Here is a 21,218-nt window from a genome sequence, read left to right on the forward strand (position 1 = left end):
AGTGAAAAAGATGTTGCACGTGGGGCAGTTAGTCCCCATTCCCTGTCTCATAAAGAGAAGTGGAGAGCACGGTAGGTCTGCTTAAAAGCAAAGAATAAAAATGATGTCTGTGCAGATGTGAAATTAACTTGGCTTTATTTTTATTCCCAAACTGCCCCCTGGCCCCTTGTCAGAGACCACCTCTTGCACCACTGGATCGCCCTGCTTGCAGACTGCCCCATTACAGCCCAGATGTACGAGGACATGGCCCTGATTAAGGATCACACGCTGGTGAATTCTTTGATTCGGGTGCTGCAGACCTTGCAGGAGTTCAACATCACCCTGGAGGCATCTCTTGTCAAAGGAATCGACATCTGACCTCCTGTGCCACAGCAAAAACTGTCTTTACAAACACAACAAAAAGCAACAAGGAGTGAATCTCGTTAGTATGCAAAAGTTCTGTCTTGCCAGTACATTGTATCGTGAACTTGTTCATGGCCCAGAAATGCAACTTTGACTTTTCTTGAAGGAAACTCCAGAAATAGTACAGGCAAATGGATAGAAGCTGTAAACTCAATGTAAAAAAGAGGATTTTGGTATAAATCTATTTTAGAGTTTATTTGCTGATTTGCTTTTTACACACTTTCATGTGAAAGAGATAGAGATGAGTATTGTGCAGCTTATTTTAAAGCTGCAGTATTTCCTTGCCATAGAAAATGTGCAGTGAGCCTTTCAGCATTCTGTGAACTTGCCTTCAGACATGCTGTATGTCATAGACCCCAGTGTATACACTCCATTTCTGCTGAGAAGGTCATTCTATAGTTTTTAAACTAATATTTTATATATTAACATTATTACCAATGTTTGATTTTTAAGGTGTTGGGTCATGTTCTGCTGCAAGGGAACTACAGATCTGATCTGTGCTTTTAATAGCTCCAAAGCACTGATTTGTCAACAATTATTTTTTTTTCCTTTATTTTTGTTGTCAGTATTATTTTTAGTGAAATCCAGGAGACTGAACCATGAGATGTCCAGAGATCAAAGTAATATTTTTCATATTGGTACGTAATTGCACAGAAGAAGAAATTAAGTCTGTTTTTTAACTGATGTTTTTTATTTATTTAACCTATCATTGTGTTTTGTAAGTTTGTCTTTAAAAAAAAAAATCTTCTATGATACAGCTGGCTATATTATGTTGCAATTCAGAATTTACAGTGTAGCCCACTTAAATGAAAAACCTGGAATAATTGTTCATAACACAAGAACATTTCCACTTAAACCAGCCTTTTAAAGCTTGGTGTATGGTTGCTGCTGGTAATTCTCTTAACTGCTAATAAAGAGGGACACGAGTTCCCCAGATGCCAGATGACTAAATAAAGATCTTTATGTCCCATCTGAAATAATAACAGTATACCTTACTAACAAGTATAAGCATTTCTTAATGTTTCTGAAAGGACAGTGGTATTAAGGTTTTTTGCTTTCCTTTTGAGTGCATATGTCCATTGTCACAATCTGCTTCATTTGGGATGCTTTTGTTTTTAGCAAAGAAAGTTAAGTCCATTTCTGCTATGAAACACAAACGTTTTGAAAGCTTAATTTATTGGAGATCTGGAACTTGGCAAATGCCTAAAGGCATCTCTGTTCATTTGAAACCTCTGATAAAAATCTCTTTGAAATGAATATGTGACTTAAGAACAGGCTGATTTATCAGCATCACAAATTACTGTACAGAAGTTCAGGGCTGTGTATTTAAGAGGTCTCCACTGTATAAACTTATCTCAGTATTGTCTCTCTTTGGAGAAGCAGAGTCCAACTTTTTTGGTTCATACAATGTTGTAGCACTTTTTCTTTACCTACAGCTTAGTCACATCTTGTGATAGTTTTATTTCCATAATTTATGAGTATAGCACATGTATTAAATTTTTGACTATTTTTACTTTTGTCCTATTTATTTCATTATTAAACTGAGAAGTTCCTTTGTCACTACTTATCAGAGCAAGATTCTTCTTTGATTTCACAGTAGCATTAGGAAGATGTGAGGGCAATGTCTCAGCCACTCCTCACATGGGGTGGGTGCAAATTCTTTCACAGCTCACAGGAGCATTTCACAGGAGTATTCTCTGTGTGTGCAGGGTTGGTTTTGTTGGTGTTATTTTTAATTTTTCTTCTTCCTGCTTTGGAAGGGCAAAAATGAAAAAAAAAGGTTTTACTGCATTCTAACCATTTCATGTTTTTAGCTTAATATGTTAGGATAGTCTTTTTACACCTGCCCTAAATTGTTTATGCATTAATAATAGCAAAATTTTTTTAAATTTTATTTTGGTTTTTTTTCTCATTTGTTTTCTTTTGTTGTTGTTTTTGTTTCAGCTGTCTTGACAATGACTTTACTATGCCTGTGTATTTCACAGGGAATATTAAGTAAGGAAGGAGGGGTCCATAGTTTGACCTTAACAGTTGAGCTGATCCTGTTAAAACCATAGATCTCATAGTGAGATCCACTAAGGGTGGATTAATTTTTGCATGAAGTAATTACCCTGAACTGAGGTTCTTTTTTAATCTTTGTTTTTTCCCTTCCTCACCCAAGTTTACCTGGTGAGACATGATCCCATTGGCCTAATGGCTGTTTTGGTGTGGATTGTTTTGCCCTCCTTAGGACAGTTTGAGGTAGCTGGGATGGGCAGAGGCTGGGATTTGGTGATTGCCAAGGGTGGGCTCCTTGGCTGCCCCGTGGGGATGGTGCTGCCCATCAGTGAGGGCTGGCTGTCCAGTGCAAAAGGAAGACACAGAGATCCTCTTCCAGCTCTTAGGTTACTTTATTCTGACAGCAAAAACCAGTTTGAGATAGACCTTCCTCTTCCTCTTTTTGGTTAATGCTACAATGATACTTTATACAAAATGAAAATGCAAATTAATAAAGTTTGGTTTAAATATAATTAAATACTATGATGGTAAGTTTATACAAAAGGAAAAAAAAAAAAGCCTTTACCTGCCATAAACTTTAACCACCTGATATTCTGTAGCTGAAAACATATTCATGAACTGGAGACTATTTCACAACTTTTTCCATTACAAAGAGTATTTTTCCAACTGTTCAAATGGGACTTACTAGCTGGATGACCCATACTTTTTAATGTGTTTTAAATTCATGAATATGTTAATATTTCTGCAGTGGAACTATTCAGATTTAACATTTTCTGTATATTGTCAAATGAATTTTGTCCGTAGTGCAGAGACTATAGGATACTTGAAAATACTTGAAGAAATTGTACACGTACTTCTCATCTTTGTAGCTCTTTATTTTATACCTAGAGATTGGCTGTTAAACTAAGATAAAGCATCAATACCTTATAAACTATATATTTTACTACATGGGAAAATAACTGGCTTGTTATTTTTAAGGGCCGTGTTGAAGTTTACATTATAATGACAAAACCAGGTACTGTTTTCCTTTTTTTAGTTTTCCTGTGACATTTCAGTCCATTGGACATTAAATGTGAATTGGATATACAAAGAGGTTATACAGGTGTAGCTCATTTGCTGAATTGCAATAAAATTTTGTCTTCTAACATGAAAAAATAGCATCAATGTGCTATTTTGAAAAAGCCTGGTATAATTTGGCTGATCATCTGGCTCCCTGCCTGGCTGCAGGACATCTGTGGGACATTTTAGTGGCTCATTTCAGGAGATCTTTGTTGTTCAGTTTTGTGTCTGATCTGTTTAGCTACAACTGCTCCCTCCCAGCCATCCCCCAGGCCATCCCTGTCAGACTGCCAGCAGTGGAGGAGAGGCTGCTCAGGAGTCAGGGAAGGGGGACAAGGGGAAGGCAGAGGGACCAGCCCAGACCTTGGGAGGGTCTGTGAGCACACACCCTCAGATTGCTGCCATCCCTCTGTTTGAAACCACGTGGGGTCATCACTGAATGCTCTGTTCCACAGGGAAGGCAAAAGGGAAGGAGCTGGGTCATTGGTCTGGAGGTGTCTCTGGTGCTTCACCTCTCACACCCCCGTGGTAGTTTTGCGTGGGAGGTTTTGCTCCTGGTCTGTGGTGAAGCCTTTTTGTAAGGGAAGGGAAATAACAAATATCAGTGTCCCTCTTGGGGGAACTGCATCCAGCTGCCTGAGCTGGGGGTGATCCTGGGGGATGCCACAGGGTGAACCTGGCCTGAGCCATGCTCTGGTGAGCTGGTGCTCTGGCCTCATCCTTGGGCAGGTTTTGGGGTGCATTTGGGGAGTTGGTGCCTGCTGTGGGCGTGCTGAGCTTGTGAGAGACACCAAAGCTCTGCTCAGGGATGGACCTGCTGCTGCTGACCCCCCTGCAGGGATGGATGTGGGGCAGGCCTGCAGGGAGCTGAGGTAAGTGCAGCTTCATTCCCCCCATCACAGGGGGTGGCCTCAGGGTTTTCAGGTTTCCTCCAAGGAAAAGGAGCACCCAGAGCAGGGCCTTCCTTGGTGGGCAAAGTGTGTTGTGCCACTGCTGGGTGTGCAGGCAGGGGCTGTTCACTGACTGCTCCGCTCTAAAATGTTACCACTTGTCGTAGCAATGACTTGGAAAGTTCTCACAAGGAAATACAAATGTCTAAAAGTTATTTCAGATGACAAAGTGTCTCCTTTTCCCCCCTATTCACTCAGAAATGTGTGTGTATTAATAGGCCATGCTGTGTTCAGTTCTGCAATGAACAGGAGCTGTTCTTCATTTCAGTGACAGTGGCATGTTCAGATGCAGATCCTACAACATTTAAAATGTCACTGATGGATCTGATGTTTGTTTGGCAAAGGTTTTTCTACAAATGGCATAAAAAGAATTAGACAAGGCATATAAATTACATGGGAGGGTTTTTAATGCCCCTTGTGACCAGAGAATGCACAATTTCCCTCTGTCTCAGATGAGTCCTGTGCAGGTCCTGCTGCTTACTGAAGATGTGTTATTTTTACAGAGAATTCAGCAACCCTGGGACACTAAGATGGGAAGTGCAAAAATCTGAGTGATACATTTCAAAGAAGAACAATTACTCAAAACTCAGTGTACACCCAGAGATGAGCAAGGCTTGAAACTAAAGCTCCGAGACATTTTGTGTGTGCTTTGGAACAATTAAATATTTGAGAATATTTCCTCACTTGTCAGCATCCTACTTTCCTTTTACCATTCTGGCATCTCCCAGCCCTCCCAGCTGTTTTCAGCTGCTGTCACAAGCACTCATCATGTTTGCTCAGTCATGCTAAATTTTGGGTCAATATGATGCAGGCCAGTAGAGTTGCTGCTTCTCATTGAAGTGCAGATGAAATGGCAATCTGCATGTCTTCAGATATTGTTTAGTTGTCCTTAAATAATGAAATTTAACAAGGATTGTGAAGCAGAAAGCAGTTTTTAACCCCTATTTTCAGACAAAAGTATTCATTGTTACTCAGGACATCAGGTATACAATTTTTGAAGCAGATTTTACATCCAGCTGCTCTGTGGCAGCTTAGTCTCCATCTCTCAATGTGGGGCAACTGCATGTGATAGTGAAAATGGAGAGCAGAGGGGAATTTGGGGGTCTTACCTCTATGAAGTAGCAATTTTCCAGGATCTATTTTCTTCCCTGAAAATTCATTATTTGATTTTATTTTAAATTGCTGGAAAAAAATCCCCCAACAGTCCTATTTGGGTTGTCTTCCTGTCCAACTGCCCTGGTATGGTGGTTTTCCTTTCCTCATACTTAATGCTGAAGTTGAATCTTAAGAATTTTTGTAGCTTCTCTCCCCCATTAAAGGTCTTCATGCCCAGAACAGCCATCTGTCACTGTGACTCTGTGGTTGAATAGAAATAGTTAAAAAGGCTGCAGAAAGGCATCTGAGTTGAGGTCTGAGCTTGTCTGGTTTGTGTCTTTAAAGAGATATTTTAATGGCAATTCTTCATCATAAACAAATGTGTGTTATATGTGAAATATTAGCCAGGATCCTTCACAAAACACTTGGAGATTTATGTGTAAGAAATGGCTTCATTAGCTAAGATAAATTTGATATTGTTCTGTTTGTTTTCCAAACTGCAGTGAGATCTTTTGATCTAACTCAGGCATTCCCAAATATTTATGTCTCACTTTATGTTTTAGTTTACAGAAGTAAGAAAGATGCTTTGCTTTTACGGTGCCTCAGAAAGCTTTGGATATTTTGGCTACAGGACTCTTCAGTGTCCCTTACTGGTTTTTCTGCTACACTTTTCATGTGTGTATTACTTTGTCTTTTGCAAATCTTGTGATGAAAGTTAATTAAATTAATACTGGTCGAGTTCCTCAAGGGGACTTGACTGGGCAGTGCCTGAAATGAGTACCAGCTTTTCTGTAAGCTGGCTTGAAGCCATGTGCCTGGCTGGGAGATGGCTTCTCTGTCCATTTGGGAGAGCTGTTTATGGAGACACCCTAAGTGATATCCCTGGATGAGAGATGTGCAGGTGTGCCAATTCCCACTCCAAGTATGAAGGTTTATTCAGGAGATCATGGAAACTGTCGAGAAACCCTTCATTCATTTATTGCTTAGGGCTGGAGAATCCTTGGAGGGTTTAATGAGCAGCTTTATGTATTTATAGATGAGATTGCCTAAGACTGAAACCGTCCAGGAGACACAAAAGGTTGCTTCTCATTGGATTCAAAAAGAGAATAACTTTGATCATTTCAAAAGCAATGAAGCCTGATGCTCCAGTGAGAAAGGAGAGTGGTAATTTATAGCTGCCATTAAGGAAACAAAGACAAAGACTGAGGGAAAGTTTCATTCTGAAGATTTACTAATGTGTATAAACCGCCCTTGCAACTAGAAACAGCTCGGTATTTCTCACAGAACAAAACAAAAGAGAAAGGGCAGCGAGATGGGGATGGGAGGGAGGGGTGGAGAAGAAAACTGCCTGCTTTTGCTCGCAGCCTGAAAGGTCAGACATTATTTAGGAAATGATGATTTCAGTGAATAATGTATGAGCCAATTTTACCTGCCAAAGGAGCGACAGCTGTGAGAAATCCGTGGCTGGGAATGGAGGTGGGATGGGGCTGGCTTGGGGGTGGGGTGTTGCCTGGGTTTTGGCGTGGCCTTCAGCTGGAGATTTCGCGCTCTGCAGTGGGGTGTGATTACACAGTAAAATTGTCAATATTTTATTCTTGAACCAACGCGAGCGCGTCGCGTGTGTTCGGGCCGCGACAGGCTCGCTGCTGGGGCTTGTCCGCGCCGGGCGATGGTTCCCGGGCCGCGGGAGCCCCCGCTCCTGCGGGTGAGGCATTCCCGCAGCCTGCGTGTGCCAGCGGCTGCCGGGACACCTGTGTTTGGGGCGCCGCAGGTGTGCGGGCGCCGGGGCGGCTGCCGGGGCTTCCGCGGGGGATGGATGGATGGGATGGGATGGGATGGGATGGGATGGGATGGGATGGGATGGGATGGGATGGGATGGGATGGGATGGGATGGGATGGGATGGGATGGGATGGGATGGGATGGGGCGGTTCGTGTGCCGGCAGCGCCCACCGCGCCCGGGGCAGCGGGGCAGGGCCGGGCAGGGGAGGGGGAGGCCCGCCCAGCCCTCGCCGCCCCGCGCCCGCTGTCAGTGCGAGGCGGGCCGGGCGCCCCAGACACTCCCTCGGCCGCCGCCTCCTCCCGCCCGGCGGCGGCAGCGGCAGCAGCGCCATCCATGGGGTCCGGCGGCCGCCGCGGCGCGACGGGGGCGCGGGCGCTGCCGCTGCTGCTCCTGCTGCTGCCCGCGCCGGGCGGCCCCGCCGCGCTGGCCCTGCCCGGTGAGTGCCCCCGGTCCCTGCCCCTGCCCGGTGAGTGCCCCCGGTCCCTGCCCGGTGCGCGCCCTCCGCTCTCCTCAGCCCCGCATAGCGGCTCCTCCGCGGGCACCGCGCGGTCCCGGCTCTCCTCTCCGGTCCGGCGGCCAAGGGAAGGGGCCGGGGCCGGTGTGAGGTGGGGCCGTGCCCAGCGCTGCTCGCAGGGCGCTCGGGCTCCTCGGGTGTTGCCAACGCCGCTTTTCCGGTGGTTTCCGCTGCCCTGGGAGCGGGGAGAGCCCCGGGCCGGGGCACCTGGGGAGCGGGGTGTGAACGGCGTGTGCCGCGGGTGAAGCTGCCTTCAGACCCCGCGGAACCAGCCCCGGGATTCTCCCGCCGCCGCCTCCTGCCAAGTTGAAGGCTGCAATGTTGGCTCACAGTCTCGTTCCTCCAGGGTCTCTAATGTGCTCGGGATGCTGTCACTGCAAGGGGAAATCTCGCTCTCTGTGCCTACGGATTTTTCCTAGCCCTCCTTTCCACGCATTAGTGATGCGGCTTCTTGTTGTGGTTCTTTACCGCACGCAGCAGATCACAGAGGGGCGGTGTAAAAATAACCCAGCTGAGCTGCCGTCCTGCCGCTGCCACGAGATCTGCTCCATGTCTCTGTGTCCTGCCTTAGTGAGAAGCCCCCTCCTTGCCGGGTGTTTTACGGGACCCCTCTTGCCGGGGCAGGTCTGTGCCCCCTGGCTCGGGCAGGGCAGGGGAGATCTGACGGTGCCGAGGGCACACAGTCAGCACGTGTGGCTGGTGCTCCTTTATGCCGGCTGTCTGTCTGTCCTTCCCTGCCCATCCTTTCTGTCTACCCCACCTACCGGAGTCCCACTAGCTGGAGACCCCTCAGCTGTTGCCTGCACCCTTCCTTGCATGACTTGCTCCTTCACTTCACTGCCTCCCAGATTTTTTAATGGCTTGACCTCTCTGCTTTGAGAGGAAGCCAATTCTGCTGTTCTTCCCAGCTGCTTCCCACTGTTTGCCACCTTCTCCTTTCTTGCTGGTGGCAGTATCTGGGATCCCATCTCTGCTGCTGGAGCTGTGTGCACCTGAGAGCCAGGAAGGCACTGCTGCTCTAACACTGGCTCTCTGCCTTGTTTCCTACTGCCAAACCCCATTAGGAGTTAAAACCAAGTGAACACTTTCTGCAGTTGGCAGCTGCTGCAGTACCTACAGGCATATTTTGTGATTGGGGGAAAGGAAAAAAAAAAAAAGCAGGATGAATGCTATAATTGTAAATGGGAGAAGTGCTGGCTGAAATTTCCATTTGGAAAGTGATCTCCACCATAAAAAGTGGCTGACTATTGAAATAGTTGCTTTCTGCTGATACTCAAGTGCTACTTCTTGTTTTAGGAGGCACTTTTTGTACCTGCATGGCGTGTTGCTCCTACAATTCTCCCTTTTAACCAGTTGCTGGAAATCTTCCTGTTTCCATGCTTCAGTTTTCTTCTGCTGTGTGAAAAGCTTGTGCTGATGTCTTCTGCTGCCTGTAACCTTTCTTCCTCTTCTGTCTACACTTCTTCATCTCCAGGGCTTCTTCCTGTTGGTGTTTCCCTTTCTCTTCATTTCCTCTTCTCTGAAGTTTCCACCTGGATATTTTGCTTCAATTTGCTGTGCTTTGAGATGGTTGGCCAGGTGATTTGGCAGCGCTGCTCCCCAGATACTATTCTTGTATTAAAAAAAAATATTTTACGATTGTACATCTGTTTAAGGGTAAGTCAGTCTTTTAACTTGGTGGTGGTGGCTTTGAAAGTACATTTCAGTCCTCTCCCCTTGTTTGTTTAAAAATCCTTGGGCTTCCTGCAGGTGATGCATGGCTGTGATCAAGAACTCTTTCAATGTTAATTAGAAAGATTGACAATCTCTGCTGAATCTCTGTGAACCTTTCAGCTGAATTTCACGGAGCACCTAACCCTTACGAGATTGTTTTGGATGCATTTATAAACATGCACAAAAGCTCACCATGGGCTTATCTGAACTGCATACCAATATATCTGTATGCAGGCAGAATATGACAGGAATTGAAGTGCAGGTGCTGTCTCTGCCTGTTTCTGTCCTGACACACAAAACCACACAATATTCTTGTAGATGCCACAGAGGGGTGCTCAGCCTTGTCACCTCCTCAGGGATGTGTTCAGGAGATGTGCCCTGTTCTCCTCCTGCTGACGTCCCTCCTGAGCCTGCTGTCTTTTCACAGATGTGGACGAGTGTGCCCTGGGGCTGGATGACTGCCACCCAGATGCTATTTGTCAGAACACCCCCAAGCTGTACAAGTGCATGTGCAAAATGGGTTATACCGGCGAAGGGAGGAAATGTGAAGGTAAAGGGAGCAGAGCACGGCGTTCTGTCTGTGTCAGCATGGAGCACTGCTGAGAAAACAGAACCACTGAAAATAACGAAGGATGATTTAAAAATCAAAATAGTCATTGTTTTGTCACCTGATTTACTTCTTGTGTACAAAACCAAAGGCCAACCTTGCCTGGATTTTCACCTGTTCATTTCACTCAGCCTGATAATGAGTTTGTTGTTCATGGCTTTAAAAAACATAAGGTAAAGCTGCAAGGGGGTTTTGGGGTGTTTTCTCAGCCATTCAGCAAGAAATGCATTACATATAGTGTGTTTGCAAGACAATGACCATTTTGGACAGCAGTTGGTGCTCACATTTAGGCAGTCCCATCCCTGTCTATAACACTCAGGCAAGCATCCATCATATTGACTTTTGCTTTATTCCTTAGACATTGATGAATGTGACAACGACTTCAATGGGGGCTGTGTCCACGAGTGTTTCAACATTCCAGGGAATTACCGCTGCACTTGCTACGATGGCTTCATGCTGGCTCACGATGGCCACAACTGCCTGGGTAAGGAGTGTGCTCACGGGCAGGGTGGTGCTCTGCCACACACCCCTGTGGCTGCATCCATGGGCAGCACCTGCCCATCTCTTGGGCTCTCTCAGGGCAGAGAGAGGGAATGTTGCTTGTGAGTCTTTTCCAGGTACTGAGGTACCATGCCAGCACGCCTCTTTCCCCCTCTGTAAATGAGAAGTGTGCTATATTTCTGTGGATTGCTTTGGGTTTAAGTGTGCCAAATGCCATCTATTATTATGCTAAAGGAATTTATATCAAGGAACATGTGCTATTATTGTCCTCTCTGTCCCACAGTTAGCTTAGGATCAGTTGTCAGGTGTGTTTCCAGGCTTAGGGATCTTCTCTCTCAAATCTATATGTGATGTGGAGGCTTCTCACTCTGAGTGTTCCCAAAAGGAGAGGATGGCTGTGTGCAGTAGCTGTGTGTGATGGGTGCCATTGAAGAGCAGAGGGACTGAGCCTCCAGCTGGTGAAGCTGTCCTGCTTCCTGCACCCCAGCTGGGCACCATGTGCTCACCCTGTGCCACCTGTGCCACCTGTGCCATTTGCTTTGTCAGAGATGGCTCAGTTTTCCTCTAGTGCTGCACTCGTGTGGATGTGCCTGGACACGCTTCCACAACCATGGCAGTCAGAGGGAACCTTGCTCTCACTGCAAAATTGAAGTCAATTTGGCTGGCTACTCCCACTAGTGTGTGGCACATCAGGTGGGGGTCAGGCCATCCCCAGGCTGTGTCTTCTGCTGGGACAAATCAGAAAACTCTGGAGTGTTCAGTGGGATTGTGTTGGGTTTTCCTGCTGGGAACCTGCTGCCTGCCCAGCTTTCTACGGTGTAAGTGGAGGAGAGGGTGAACTCCCCAGGTTCCAGATATCTCAGTAAAGTAGAGAGGGAAACCAAGTATCTGTGGATACTTTAAAATAACAGAACATCCATCTTATTTTTGCGTTTGTGTAAACACAGAGTGGAGTTCAGCTGAGGTTACTGTGGAGGGCTGGCTGTGAAGGAGCACACTGGCACCAAGAGGCATGTGTGTATTCTCTCTGTACCCAGGGCATGCTTCAGCTGAGCTGTTTGTGACCACTGACATAACTCAGACCAAAATCTACCACCTGCTATGTCACTGGGAAGCTGCTCAGCATTGCATGGCAGACCTATAAAATAAAAAAACCCAAAATGTCATTGACATACAGTGAGGTTTTTACCAGAGATGTGCCAATTTTGAGTTGTGATGTAAACGTTAAATAAATATTTTGGCATGCAGCAAATTGGATCACATCTTCTCTTAATCTGTTTATTTACTTTGTTCACGCCAGGGTTGCCCTCCTCTCACCCTTATTTTTGAAGATCTCTGCTGTGTGCCTGGGTTTAAGCCAAATAGACAATTACTTGTTGGAAAGAGATGATTTTTTTGAAAGCTTTCCAAGGTCTGTAAGACAGAAACATCTGCTGGAGTTCAAATCTGTAGCACTAAAGACTCGTGGTGGCTGTTTATTCATGATTGTTTGCACATTCACATCGCTGCAGAACTCTAAAATACTCAGCTTCTTTGTGATGGAGATATGTCAGCCTGCTCTTTTTCTCCAGCAGGTCACATTCCTTTGCATCCAATTGGCTTACTCACTGCCTTCAGTGGACATTAAATCTGTTGTAATACTGTGTTATGCCTCTTACTAAAAGCCTCTCTTTCTCCTCTTTTTTTAAAAAGACAGCTGTTTTCTGCCAGAAATGCTACAATGTTAAATTAAAAACATTGTACTATTAGCCAGGAACAATGAACAGAACAGGGAGCAAACATGGTGTTACAGATGAATTTGCAAATGAGACCAGTGCTTTGCCTCAGCAAGGTTTTGTTCTGTTTTTAAGGGACTGAGTGTTTTTTTAATTCCTGCTAAAATTTCTGAAAGTTAGGCTAGAAGAAGTATTTGGCAGTCGTGGTTACAGAAACCTGTGCTTATTGAGGGGTAAAATTCCAAAGAATTGCAGGGTGGGATGGGCATCCTGTTGTTCAGAGGCTTAGCTGAAGTTTTTCTACTCTTTGGTTCTCTTGGTTATCTTGCAAGCAGAGCGCTTCTGTGTTCTCTGGTGTTGTTGAGACTCTGAATGTTGCAAAATCAAGACTGAAACTGCTTCCAGAACTTCTGCTGTTGTCCTTGACTGCAGTCAGTCAGCACAGCAGCAGCCCTGATCGTGAGTGGTGATGTCCTAGGCTCGAGGGAGGAGGGTGGCACACCAAGCACCAGAGGAGATGTGGTGTGTGAATTCAGCTAGGGTGAAAGTAAGGAGCAGGGGATGGGTTTTTAGCTGAATTTATTTTGAGGCTTGTATTTTTCTTGTTCCACCTTTGCTTCAGGATATGGAGCTTCCTGGGAAAAAGAAATCTCAAATTAAAGAACTAAACCCGCTGCAGCCTTTAAAGCTTGGATGGGTTTGGAGCCAAAGGGTGGCTGTCCCACGGAGGCAGCCAGGGCCACATGTGCCTGCTGAGCTGGATGTGCCTGGGCTGTGGGTTGGAGCTGCCCTGAGGGCAGGGAATGTCCCCTGGCTGCTGGGGCTGCTGGGCTGGCTCTGCCAAGGCTGCGGCCATCAGCTCTGCTCGGCTGGGCTGGCCAGCCCTGGCTGTCGGGCAGAGCAGCAGCAGCAATGCCCTTTCCCGAGGCTGACAGCAGCGCTGGGAGCTCCGTGGCTCTCGGACAGAGGGCACAGCCGGCCAGAGGAGCAGCAATGCCCTTTCCCGAGGCTGACAGCAGCGCTGGGAGCTCCGTGGCTCTCGGACAGAGGGCACAGCCGGCCAGAGGAGCAGCAATGCCCTTTCCCGAGGCTGACAGCAGCGCTGGGAGCTCCGTGGCTCTCGGGCAGAGGGCACAGCCGGCCAGAGCAGGAGCAGCAATGCCCTTTCCCGAGGCTGACAGCAGCGCAGCCCCCGCGGTGTCTCAGCTCCCGGGGGGCTCCAGCCCGAGCCGATGTCTGCCTGTGCCGTGCCCGGGTGAGGGCACAGAGCTCATCGCTGTCTTTCCCTCTCTCTCTCAGACACAGACGAGTGCATGTTCAACAACGGTGGCTGCCAGCACGTTTGTGTCAACACCGTGGGGAGCTACGAGTGCCGCTGCAAGGAGGGATTCTTCCTCAGCGACAACCAGCACACCTGCATCCACCGCTCCGAAGGTACCGCCCGCCCCGGCCCGAGCCGCGGCCGCTGCCGGGGCCAAAAGCGCCAAACCACCTTCCCAAGTGTTCCTAGGTTGATGTTTTCAAAGCTATGAAAGGTCTTGAAGTCCTCGCTGCTTTTGAACGGAGCAGTGTGTCAGGATCTTCTAAGTGCCTTTGAAGAGCTGCATCCCTTCCTCTCTGTGCTGCAGGCTGCGTGTCTGCGGTGCTGAGCCTGTGGAAGGCTGTGCTGCTGCACCCCCGGCTCTGCCGCCCTGCTGGGCACCAAAACTCTGCCCTAGCCCGGGGAACGGCCACAAATGGAGCTTCTGGGCATTTTCAGGGGCTTTAGTTACAGGGCAATGGCTGCACTACCTTCGGATACCTTTTAGATTCCCCGTGTGATGTTTAGGTTTCAGCTAAGAGATTTATTGTTTGTCAGCCCCAAAGGTATTCAAATCCCGTGCTTTGTTTTGAGTGAAACCTTTGTGAAGCGACCTTTGAGAGATCAGAGTCTTGGATATCTAATTAGACATCAGATGGAACAAAATTATTTTGGATGCCCTTAGGGAATGCTTTAAAGTGGTTGCTCAGATCAGGGAGTTGTCCATTGAACTGTACAGTGAAAATCTTAGTGAGAAGTGCTTAAAGCTGCAAGGCTTTCTTTAATCTATGGCTTATTGTTGGCATAACTATAAGAGGAATCTGAGCATGAATAAACAAATCTCACTCTAAAAATCCCCAAAGTGAAGAGATCAACATTTGTAGACATATATGGCCATCCACAGATGAGGGTGCTGAGGTGGCTGTCATCTGACAGAGCTGAATAGATCTTCTGTTTGGATTAAGAATTTGTGTCCTCAGCTCCTCTGGCCCTTGGTCCCACGGGGGCAGGGTGGCTCCTCAGGCCATGGCCCAGGTTGCCACTACAGGGGCTGGCCAGGAGTGGGGGCAGGCAGGAGGGCAGCAGTGGTGGGACAAGGCACAGCAGGGCTGGGAGTTTGTGTGCACCCCTGGAGGAGCTCCCTAAGGACAGAAATTGGTTGCTTGAACTCCTTGTCTTTGATGCCAAGAGAAAAAAAATCTTCCAACTCTTTTTTCATGCTTGCTGCTACTTGAGTGCCTTCTGCTCTCTTGAGCTGACAGCAGCAGCACTCCCTGTCACTAATATTAGTTCCTTTATTTGCACCTTTGGAATTCTGGCTTTTTTCTTAAAGATGCATTTAATTTCTCTTAATGGTTTTTCCTCCCTAAAAGGCCCTTTTTCCATAACACCAAACACCCACTTAAACATAGGTATTTTTCTTTGAAAAGAAAAACAAAGAGGCCAAAAATATGGATTTTTTTTTCCATTAAAAACTATCTAATAAAATACATCTTTATCAAAACCAGTCATAAGAAAAAAACTCGGCTCACTGTTTTGCCTGATACATTTTTTTTCTTCTCAGTAAAACACTGAGGTGCTTGTTTTGCTTTCTTTAAAAGCCATTTTTGCAGGTTTCATGCTGTGACTCTTTCCCTTCTACCTTGCCCCCTCCCCCCTTCATTACTGTAAAGTTCTGCTCAGGATTCCCCACCTTTTTTTTACCTTTTGTTTTTTTTTTCCCTTGGGTGGGCATGTCTGTTGTAAGCCAAATCTCACTTCTTTATCTTTCCCCTCACTTTGTTCTCTGCTTTTCTGCTCATTTCTGGGACTTCTGTTCTCTGCCTTGTGTATGCATTACTCAGTGTTTGTTGGTTCTGAGACCTCACAGCACTGATCAAAGCAGGTTTTGGCTCCTCCTGCCTAGACCATCTATCCAGTTTTGCTTCTTAGCTGTCAGGTGAGGGAATATTTCCTTCCCTGTCTCCCAGCCCCATTAAGATTCTTCCTATATCAATGCCTTGGAGATTTTCCCTCTGGGCTGCAATATTGCCCTTTAAACACCCAGAAGCAGAGTGACCTGGAGGTTAAACCACAGGAACTGAAGGTGTCCTGGGAAGTTGTGCACACTCCTGTATTTTATCCCTTGTTTTCCTGCTGGAATGAGCTGTTCTTCATCTGTGTGGGAGAAGGAATTACCTCGGGAGGCTGTTAAAGCAGCTGGCAGGGCAGCCATGCATGTGCACCTCGTTTCTGGGCTCCACCTGCTCCATATGAGGGAATACAAAAACTTAGGGAAAACCAGAGTGTTTTGTGAGTAAATACCTAGTGCATCTTTGTGGCTGCTGCTGCTCTGGCTGGCAAACCTTGCTGCTCTCCCTTGTGGTATCTCACAGTCATAGCTCTGCTTGTTGGGCTGAACTGGTGGGAATGGAGGGGATCTGTGGGAGGAAAGCCACCTTGGAATGCTGTGTGAACTCACCCACAGGGCACCATCCCAGCTGTCACTCTTGGGGCCTTGGCTGCAGAGAGCAGGGAGAGCTGGAGAGCTTTTGGGGAAAAGTTGCCTTAACACAAGGATGTGAGAAATGTGATGAAAGACTAAAGCATTCCTGGGATGTCCTGCTCTGCTGGCTGGGCTGATGCTCCTCCCCATTCTTCTGTTCTCTCAGAATGTCTGGTGGCTCTTTGCACCATTGCACCTGCCCTAAATGGAGCCCTAATGCTCTTAGCAGATTGGGAATGTTATCCTGACACCTTCTGTGCAAAAAATTATAGATGTTTAAACCCAGATCATACATGTAAGAGATTAATTTAGTGTGCCCTGATTGGGAAATACTGCTGGATTTTTTTTTGCCTGTGTTTTGCTGGTGACAGGCGTGCTCAGAGCTCAGGTTTGCTGGCTAACCTCAAGAAGGTCCAGTCATCAGAAAGGTCTCACCTGGCTCAGGGTCTGTTCAAGCACACAGGCACTGGAGTCACCTCTCCTGGCTGAGTGGGACAATCCATCCCCAGATATTGGTGGGTCAGTAGGGCAGGGTCTCCTACAGGAGAAATCGTGTGTCTGGGAAGTAAAATTTGCAAAATTTGAGCGGGGTTTGTTTCTGGACCACAGTCTGCCACTGCAACAGCACTGGAACAATGTGACCTGGGAGACTTTGTGTCCACCCAGGAGTTTGCAGCCACACAGCATTTATGGCTTTACAGACATTTCCTTTATCATACAACCTTGCAAAATGGGGCTGAGAGAGATCTCCCAGCTTTGGAAACAAGAGCAGTCCCAAAGAAATGCTGGAATGTGTGGGTGTGGGTATCTTCTATGAAGCTGCCTTTTGGGTCAGCTGGATTTTGGTGGGTTTGGTGGAATACCTGGTTCCACAATGGATACCTTGTTATTAAAATGCATCCTGGTCTGGAGAGCACAGTCTGAGCTTTCTGTGGAGACCTGATTGAAGTCTGCTCTCTCAGAATGGAGCAATCCCAAATGGAGCATATAAACCATTTGTTTGGTGCCAGTGAACTTTACCAAAGTACCTGCTTGAGCAGTTTCCCCTTTGGGAGCTCAATAGAGACAAAAGAATAACTTTGTTGACAGAAACTAAGCTGCTAATTCTCTTAATGCTCTCTAACCCCCCTGAGCTGACAGACCAAACCATACTGCGTGCTTAAGACCAGAACTTTCACAAAAACACCAGAGCTAATGAGGCTAATTTGTGGCCTCATGGGTTGTCTCCTTCCTTGGCTGACACAATAATGGGTGACAGCTTTCCTGAGGGCTCCTTGGGCTGTGCCTGTGTGCTGCAGGATTTGAAGTCTCATTGTCTTGCTGGGCTTCTGGAGAGCCCTCACTGTGGGAAAGGAATCAAAAAGCCAGCAGAGCAGAATAATCTGGGCTCTGCAATGTCCATTCTTTTGTTGCTTAAAGCTGTCTTAATAGAGAAAGGGTCCTGTAGCTGGTGCTCCAGGGGGTGAGAACAGCAGTGTGGAAAAAGGACCTAATTGAAGTGCAGTGGGATAATGGTGAGGAGCTGACCTCTGCCTCACAGTGCAGTGGGTTTGATTCACTTAGCAGTGAGGCTGGAAAAAGGGCTGTGTAAGGGTAAAAATATCCAGGGTGTGGAATTGACAGTCCCTTTTCTGCAGCATGGTCAGCCTTGCTCTTCTGCTCCTGGCTGTGCATCTGCTCAGCTCCAGAGTTCACTGGGGTGGTGTGGGATGAGCCCTTGCAGCCAAAGAATATTCCACTTGGTCTTCACAAATGGAATGCTCTCACTGGGAAGAAAGAGCATTTTGGTGTGACTTGTCCTTTTAAAGCCAAATGTGCCCAGGCAGAGGATTTGATGGTAAAGGTGTGCTCTCTGTACACCCAAGGAGAGCACTGAGATATCTTCTCTTTCCTGGTTTTGTAGAGGACTTCATCAAAGGTCTGTGGCATTCTGTTAAAAGAACACCTATTTGTTCAATTTGGTCTGTTGATCCCACTGGGTAACTCAGCCAGCTGCTGGGTGTTTTTGTGTTGTGTGTGTACAGGCTGTACCACCTTCTAGCAAATGGCAAAGACCCTGATTGCACTGAGCCATGGAGAAAGGAGAAAGAACCTTTGCAATAGTTTTAGAAACTATTCCTCCCTGTTTAATTGACTTTATATTTTTTGCAAAGGGTGGGAAAAACATTCTGGCAATTGAGTTCTGTGCATGAGCTGGCAGAGATAAAAATGACAGGAGGTGTAGCAAAAGAAATCCAGTCATTAGTGTCACACTGGTTCTTCATTTGGTTAAAGCAGACACTGGCACTAAATTCTGTCTAACTGGGAAGATGTGTAGAAATACAGAACACTGTGATAATACCCAGTGAGGTTTTCTTGGGTGGTGTGTACTGAAATCAGAAAAAAATTAAAACAAAATGATTAACAATAAAGATAATTAATGCACAGCATGTATGCAATCTGCACATTGGCCTGCTCTGAGATAGGACTCAGCACTTGGTCACTGCTGAGGTAGGTTATGACTCTGGGAATCTGCTTTATAAGCCAGGAATTGAAATTGGGATGACCCTTGTGATTGCTGTTCCAAACATTCCTGTGTCTGCTGGCTGCTCTTTTAAGCAGAGAAATAAGAACTTCACTTTAGACTTGGACATTGCCACTTTTATAAAAGAAATGAGGAGGTTTATGAACACCTAGAAGTACAAAGTGAGAGCATTGGATGAGACTGCAGGTGCTGTACAAATCTGTGGATGTTGCTCTTTGACCTTGCAGCCAAAGAACAGGCAGAGAAAAGATGACAGAAGGAGAAACCTTGGGACCATTGACTTTGCAGGACTGGACTGGCTGCCTTTCCTCTCTGTGAGCTGAAACTTCTTGTGCCAGCCCTGCAGAGCCTCCCCAGAGTTAGAGGCTTAGTCTGTGTGTGTGTTGAAGTGACCTTGTTGCCTGCACACAGAGCTGCTGAGGGTGCTGATGCTCTTGTACCTTTCCTGTTTCACAGAAGGCATGAGCTGCATGAACAAAGACCATGGCTGTGCCCACATCTGCAGAGAAACACCCAAAGGAGGAGTTGCCTGTGAATGCCGACCGGGATTTGAGCTGTCCAAGAACCAGAGGAGCTGCATTTGTAGGCAACATTCTGCATAAGCTTATGGTTTGCAAAGTGAACAGAACCAGTGTTCTGTTAGCAGTGAGATGGGACTGGGTGTGTTTGAGCTAACATGACACACCTGAGCTGTGTGTGTTTGAACTGAACCAGAACTGAGGTCTTCTCTGGACACTGTCTCACAGCTCTGTTGATTGCTCTGGTGTCTGTAGTCTGGGAGTTGTGCCATCATGGATAACAACGGGAAGTTCAGCTCCCTGAGAGAGCTGTACAGCATCTCACTCTCACAGAGCCCTTCAGGACAGGGGCATGTTGGGAAGGTGGCACTCAGATGGCAGTGGGATTGTGCACTGTGCTCCAGAGGTGCTGGCAGTGCTAGTGGTGGTGCCATGTGTTCTCTCCCCAGTGACATGCAACCACGGCAACGGGGGCTGCCAGCACACGTGTGACGATGCTGACCACGGGCCCGTCTGCGGCTGCCACCCCAAGTACGTCATGCACGTGGATGGCAAAACCTGCCTGGGTCAGTATGCACTCCAGGGAAGAGCTTTGCTGGGGGTGGCCAGCTCCAGGGGTGGTATGGTGCTGTGTGGGCAAGATTAATGCTCCTCATAATGGTATGGCTAGAAGATGTCAAGGAGCTGAAAATTAAGGAACCTGATAGTGCATGGGTGAGTTGCTTGGGTCCAGGCAAGTGATGCTTCCCTGTTTAAGTAGCTACCTAATACTGTTGCAATCTGTAATTATCACTGGTCCCCCTGAAACAGGAGGCCTGTCACTAACCAGAGCAGGCTTCCCTCCCTCTGGGATATTTTAGGTTCAGTTTCTTCAGCAGTGTGAGCCAGAGAGAGTAAGCAAGGAGCATGTCTGTAAAAACTGGGACTCTGAAATCAATTAATGTATAGTTTTGGCAAGGCAGTTACCCAGTAAAGAAAGCACTTAAGATTTATAAACTCTTGCAGACTCTGGGAGAGTTTGTTGTTTGTTGATTGAAATCAAATGCTGAGGCATGAGTGGCTGGTTGTTGTAATTAGCCCAGGATGGATGATGACAGAGCACTCCTAACAGAGCAGCTCAGTTAGCTCTTTCATCTTGCTGCTGTTTGCTACATCTGTAGCACATCTTTTGTTTTTTTAAGGATACTGAAGCAAACACCACTCGTAAAGAAGCCACAAAAGCAAAACGTTCTCATGGTTTTGACTGAAGGGTCTTCATGATTTTTATTACTACTTGCTCTTTAAAAACAACTGATTTCTGCCTGGTCAGTTCTGACTGTCCCTGATTCAGTGTGAGATGCAGCTGTTTGTGTGTGTTGGATGTCAGGTGAGGGCTCTGGTCAGGGCACCTTTACTGACTTGCTTTTTTCGTGTTCCTTACAGAGAGGGAAGAAGCTGCTGTTGAAGTTTCTGAGGGAAACACCACAGCAGCAGCTGATGTGGACAAGAGAGTGAAGCGACGCTTGCTTATGGGTAAAAGTGCTGATCCATAATAATTCTGCTGCTTGTTGAAACCTTTTAGACTGAAGAATTAGTGTGGGGCTTGTTTGTTTTTTTTTTTTTATGGTAACCTTCAGCTCTGGGCTGAAATCTGCCTGAGATGATCGACTCTCTCTTAAGGAAATAATATTATTCCCTAATGTTCAGACATGTAATGAATAGCCTTGTTTTCAAAAAGAATGACAGAGGAAGACAGAAGATGCACTCTGTCTTCCCTTGGAGGTTGGACACAGCCTGCCAATCCTGCATGTGAGATGAGAGGCTGGGAGGGAATAAACCAGTAAAGCTCTCAAAACTTGATGATAAGCAGCATGTGCTTAATGCTGCAGAAAATGAGGATACAGAGCTAAAAAGCAGATTTCACAAAGCAGACATAAAAAAGTGCTCTTTGCAGCTCTCTCAATCAATACATGCCATGTAAAGTTGTATTTGTCCAGGCAGTCAGACTGACTGAGGTGGTTAGACTGATGACAAGAGGAGGGGCGCTAAAGGATGTGAAGCACTGAGTTTTAGGAGT

General features: G+C 46.6%; 2 protein-coding genes across 3 annotated transcripts in view; both read left to right on the top strand.

The window, feature by feature from the left end:
- Positions 1–1,974, top strand: part of DENND5A (DENN domain containing 5A) — a 62,072-nt gene extending 60,098 nt beyond the window's left edge. Inside the window, exon 23 of the mRNA XM_050975352.1 lies at positions 174–1,974. Coding sequence (XP_050831309.1) covers positions 174–357 — 184 coding nt within the window. The 3' untranslated portion in view covers positions 358–1,974. The remainder of the gene's footprint in view (positions 1–173) is intronic.
- A 5,638-nt stretch (positions 1,975–7,612) lies between these two features.
- SCUBE2 (signal peptide, CUB domain and EGF like domain containing 2) overlaps positions 7,613–21,218 on the top strand; it is a 35,921-nt gene continuing 22,315 nt past the window's right edge. The window contains exons 1-7 of one of the 2 annotated variants that reach the window (XM_050975374.1): positions 7,613–7,721; positions 9,940–10,062; positions 10,478–10,603; positions 13,635–13,769; positions 19,101–19,226; positions 19,612–19,728; positions 20,585–20,674. In XM_050975374.1, coding sequence (XP_050831331.1) covers positions 7,619–7,721; positions 9,940–10,062; positions 10,478–10,603; positions 13,635–13,769; positions 19,101–19,226; positions 19,612–19,728; positions 20,585–20,674 — 820 coding nt within the window. In that variant the 5' untranslated portion in view covers positions 7,613–7,618. The remainder of the gene's footprint in view (positions 7,722–9,939; positions 10,063–10,477; positions 10,604–13,634; positions 13,770–19,100; positions 19,227–19,611; positions 19,729–20,584; positions 20,675–21,218) is intronic. The other variant, XM_050975373.1, reaches the window with a different exon arrangement.

This window comes from Serinus canaria, chromosome 5, assembly GCF_022539315.1.
Source record: "Serinus canaria isolate serCan28SL12 chromosome 5, serCan2020, whole genome shotgun sequence".
Taxonomy (NCBI): domain Eukaryota; kingdom Metazoa; phylum Chordata; class Aves; order Passeriformes; family Fringillidae; genus Serinus; species Serinus canaria.